The sequence below is a fragment of the Penaeus monodon genome, chromosome 28, assembly GCF_015228065.2.
Source record: "Penaeus monodon isolate SGIC_2016 chromosome 28, NSTDA_Pmon_1, whole genome shotgun sequence".
NCBI classification, from domain to species: Eukaryota; Metazoa; Arthropoda; class Malacostraca; order Decapoda; family Penaeidae; genus Penaeus; species Penaeus monodon.
In genome coordinates this window covers 8,280,359-8,281,796 of record NC_051413.1, presented here as the reverse complement: position 1 = coordinate 8,281,796, position 1,438 = coordinate 8,280,359, and the positions used below count along the sequence as shown (strand labels likewise).

General features: G+C 35.6%; 1 protein-coding gene across 1 annotated transcript in view; it reads right to left on the bottom strand.

The window, feature by feature from the left end:
* Positions 1–291: 291 nt before the first annotated feature.
* Positions 292–1,438, bottom strand: part of LOC119591356 (mitochondrial ribonuclease P catalytic subunit-like) — a gene marked incomplete at its 5' end in the record, with an annotated part of 14,486 nt that continues 13,339 nt past the window's right edge. The window contains 2 exon segments of the mRNA XM_037940093.1: positions 292–916; positions 1,101–1,221. Of these exon segments, the coding sequence (XP_037796021.1) occupies positions 485–916; positions 1,101–1,221 (553 nt within the window). The 3' untranslated portion in view covers positions 292–484.

Here is a 1,438-nt window from a genome sequence, read left to right as displayed (position 1 = left end):
AGACACCCTGCATGGGATTATTGCAGATTATTCCTGATACTGATCTTGCTGTTGGGTGCATAAAATGGTTTTAAGGAGTGTAATGCTCTCTAGTGTAAATGAGTTGTTAGTCTAAAATGTATATGACTGGCCCACTGCTACTACCAATTCAGTCAGGAAGGTAATGGTACAAAGAAATAGCTCAGTACTTTTCTTAATCAACAGTTCAAACTGGAAATTGGGCTGCCAAAGTCTACAATAACCATTTTTATTATCTCAGCCAAGAATATAAAAGGAAACAGAAACATGTAATAAACAAAATTCTTTTCAGGAAAGCACTTTGTACAATACTCCCATATATAAAATGCAATACCACCATCAGTATCAAAACTACAATGAAAGTTACTACTATTACTTTCATATATTGTATACATTCTAGGTGGTTACATATCTATACAAATCAATTACTTCAAGCTCTTCATACAGGCTTGTGATAATTTCTTTTTCATTCTTTAAATAAGTCAGAGACAACTAATTTCTTAGCTTTTGTACTGTTCTTCTTATAGCTATATATTTTAGAATACTGTACATTTCTTGCATTGGATAAATATGATGTTTGAGGTTCCTTTCTGCTATTATATTTCCCAATTGGGTTTTTCCCTCCAATATAAACCCTTGGAGTTATGGAGAGTTGCCTAAAGCTTTTATTAGCTACATAGTCCACCTTTTCTGTGTCTGTTTCTGTAAAGGGAACACTTTGGACTGTCCTCTCCCAAATGACAGAGTGTGGATCCCTTCTGCTGCTATGTGGATTTGCTTGTGTACATAACCAAGTCTTAGGAAGCTGATAGGTTGCATGTGGTGATCCATCATCATAAGGTATATGCCAAACAGTTGTTCCCTGGTTCTGAGCTGTTGTGCTGAAGGATTCAGGTTCCTGGAGAAGCAAGTGGTACATATTATCTTTTGAAGAGAGAGGAGAAAGGGGGAGGATATATCTAATATATGAAAACAATAGCAAATGAATAATCTTACACAACTATAAGCACTAAATATATGGAATGATGTGGCTATTCTCTCCATTCAAAACATTACAATGTCAAAAATAAACATAGGCTTACAATGAGCTGAACACCACCAACAGATGGAACAGCTAAAACTTGATGTTGTCTTTGCCAACGTCTAAAGATCTCTCTCAGGGATCCATCTCCCAGGCGGTACAGATGATCACGCAACATGTCACTGTTAAAAAAAACACATAAAATAGTTTTCTGTTTTGGATATTCAAGATATTACTTATTTATCCTGCCATATTATTTATCCTGACTTTGGTTTTCATACTCTATAGCGAAGCAGAAGCAATGTCCCTTTCCCATAGCTTGGAGCTAATTGGTTCATATACAATGTTCATGTTGCCATACATATATATGCTCATGCTAAGGATTTTCAGTTGGCAATC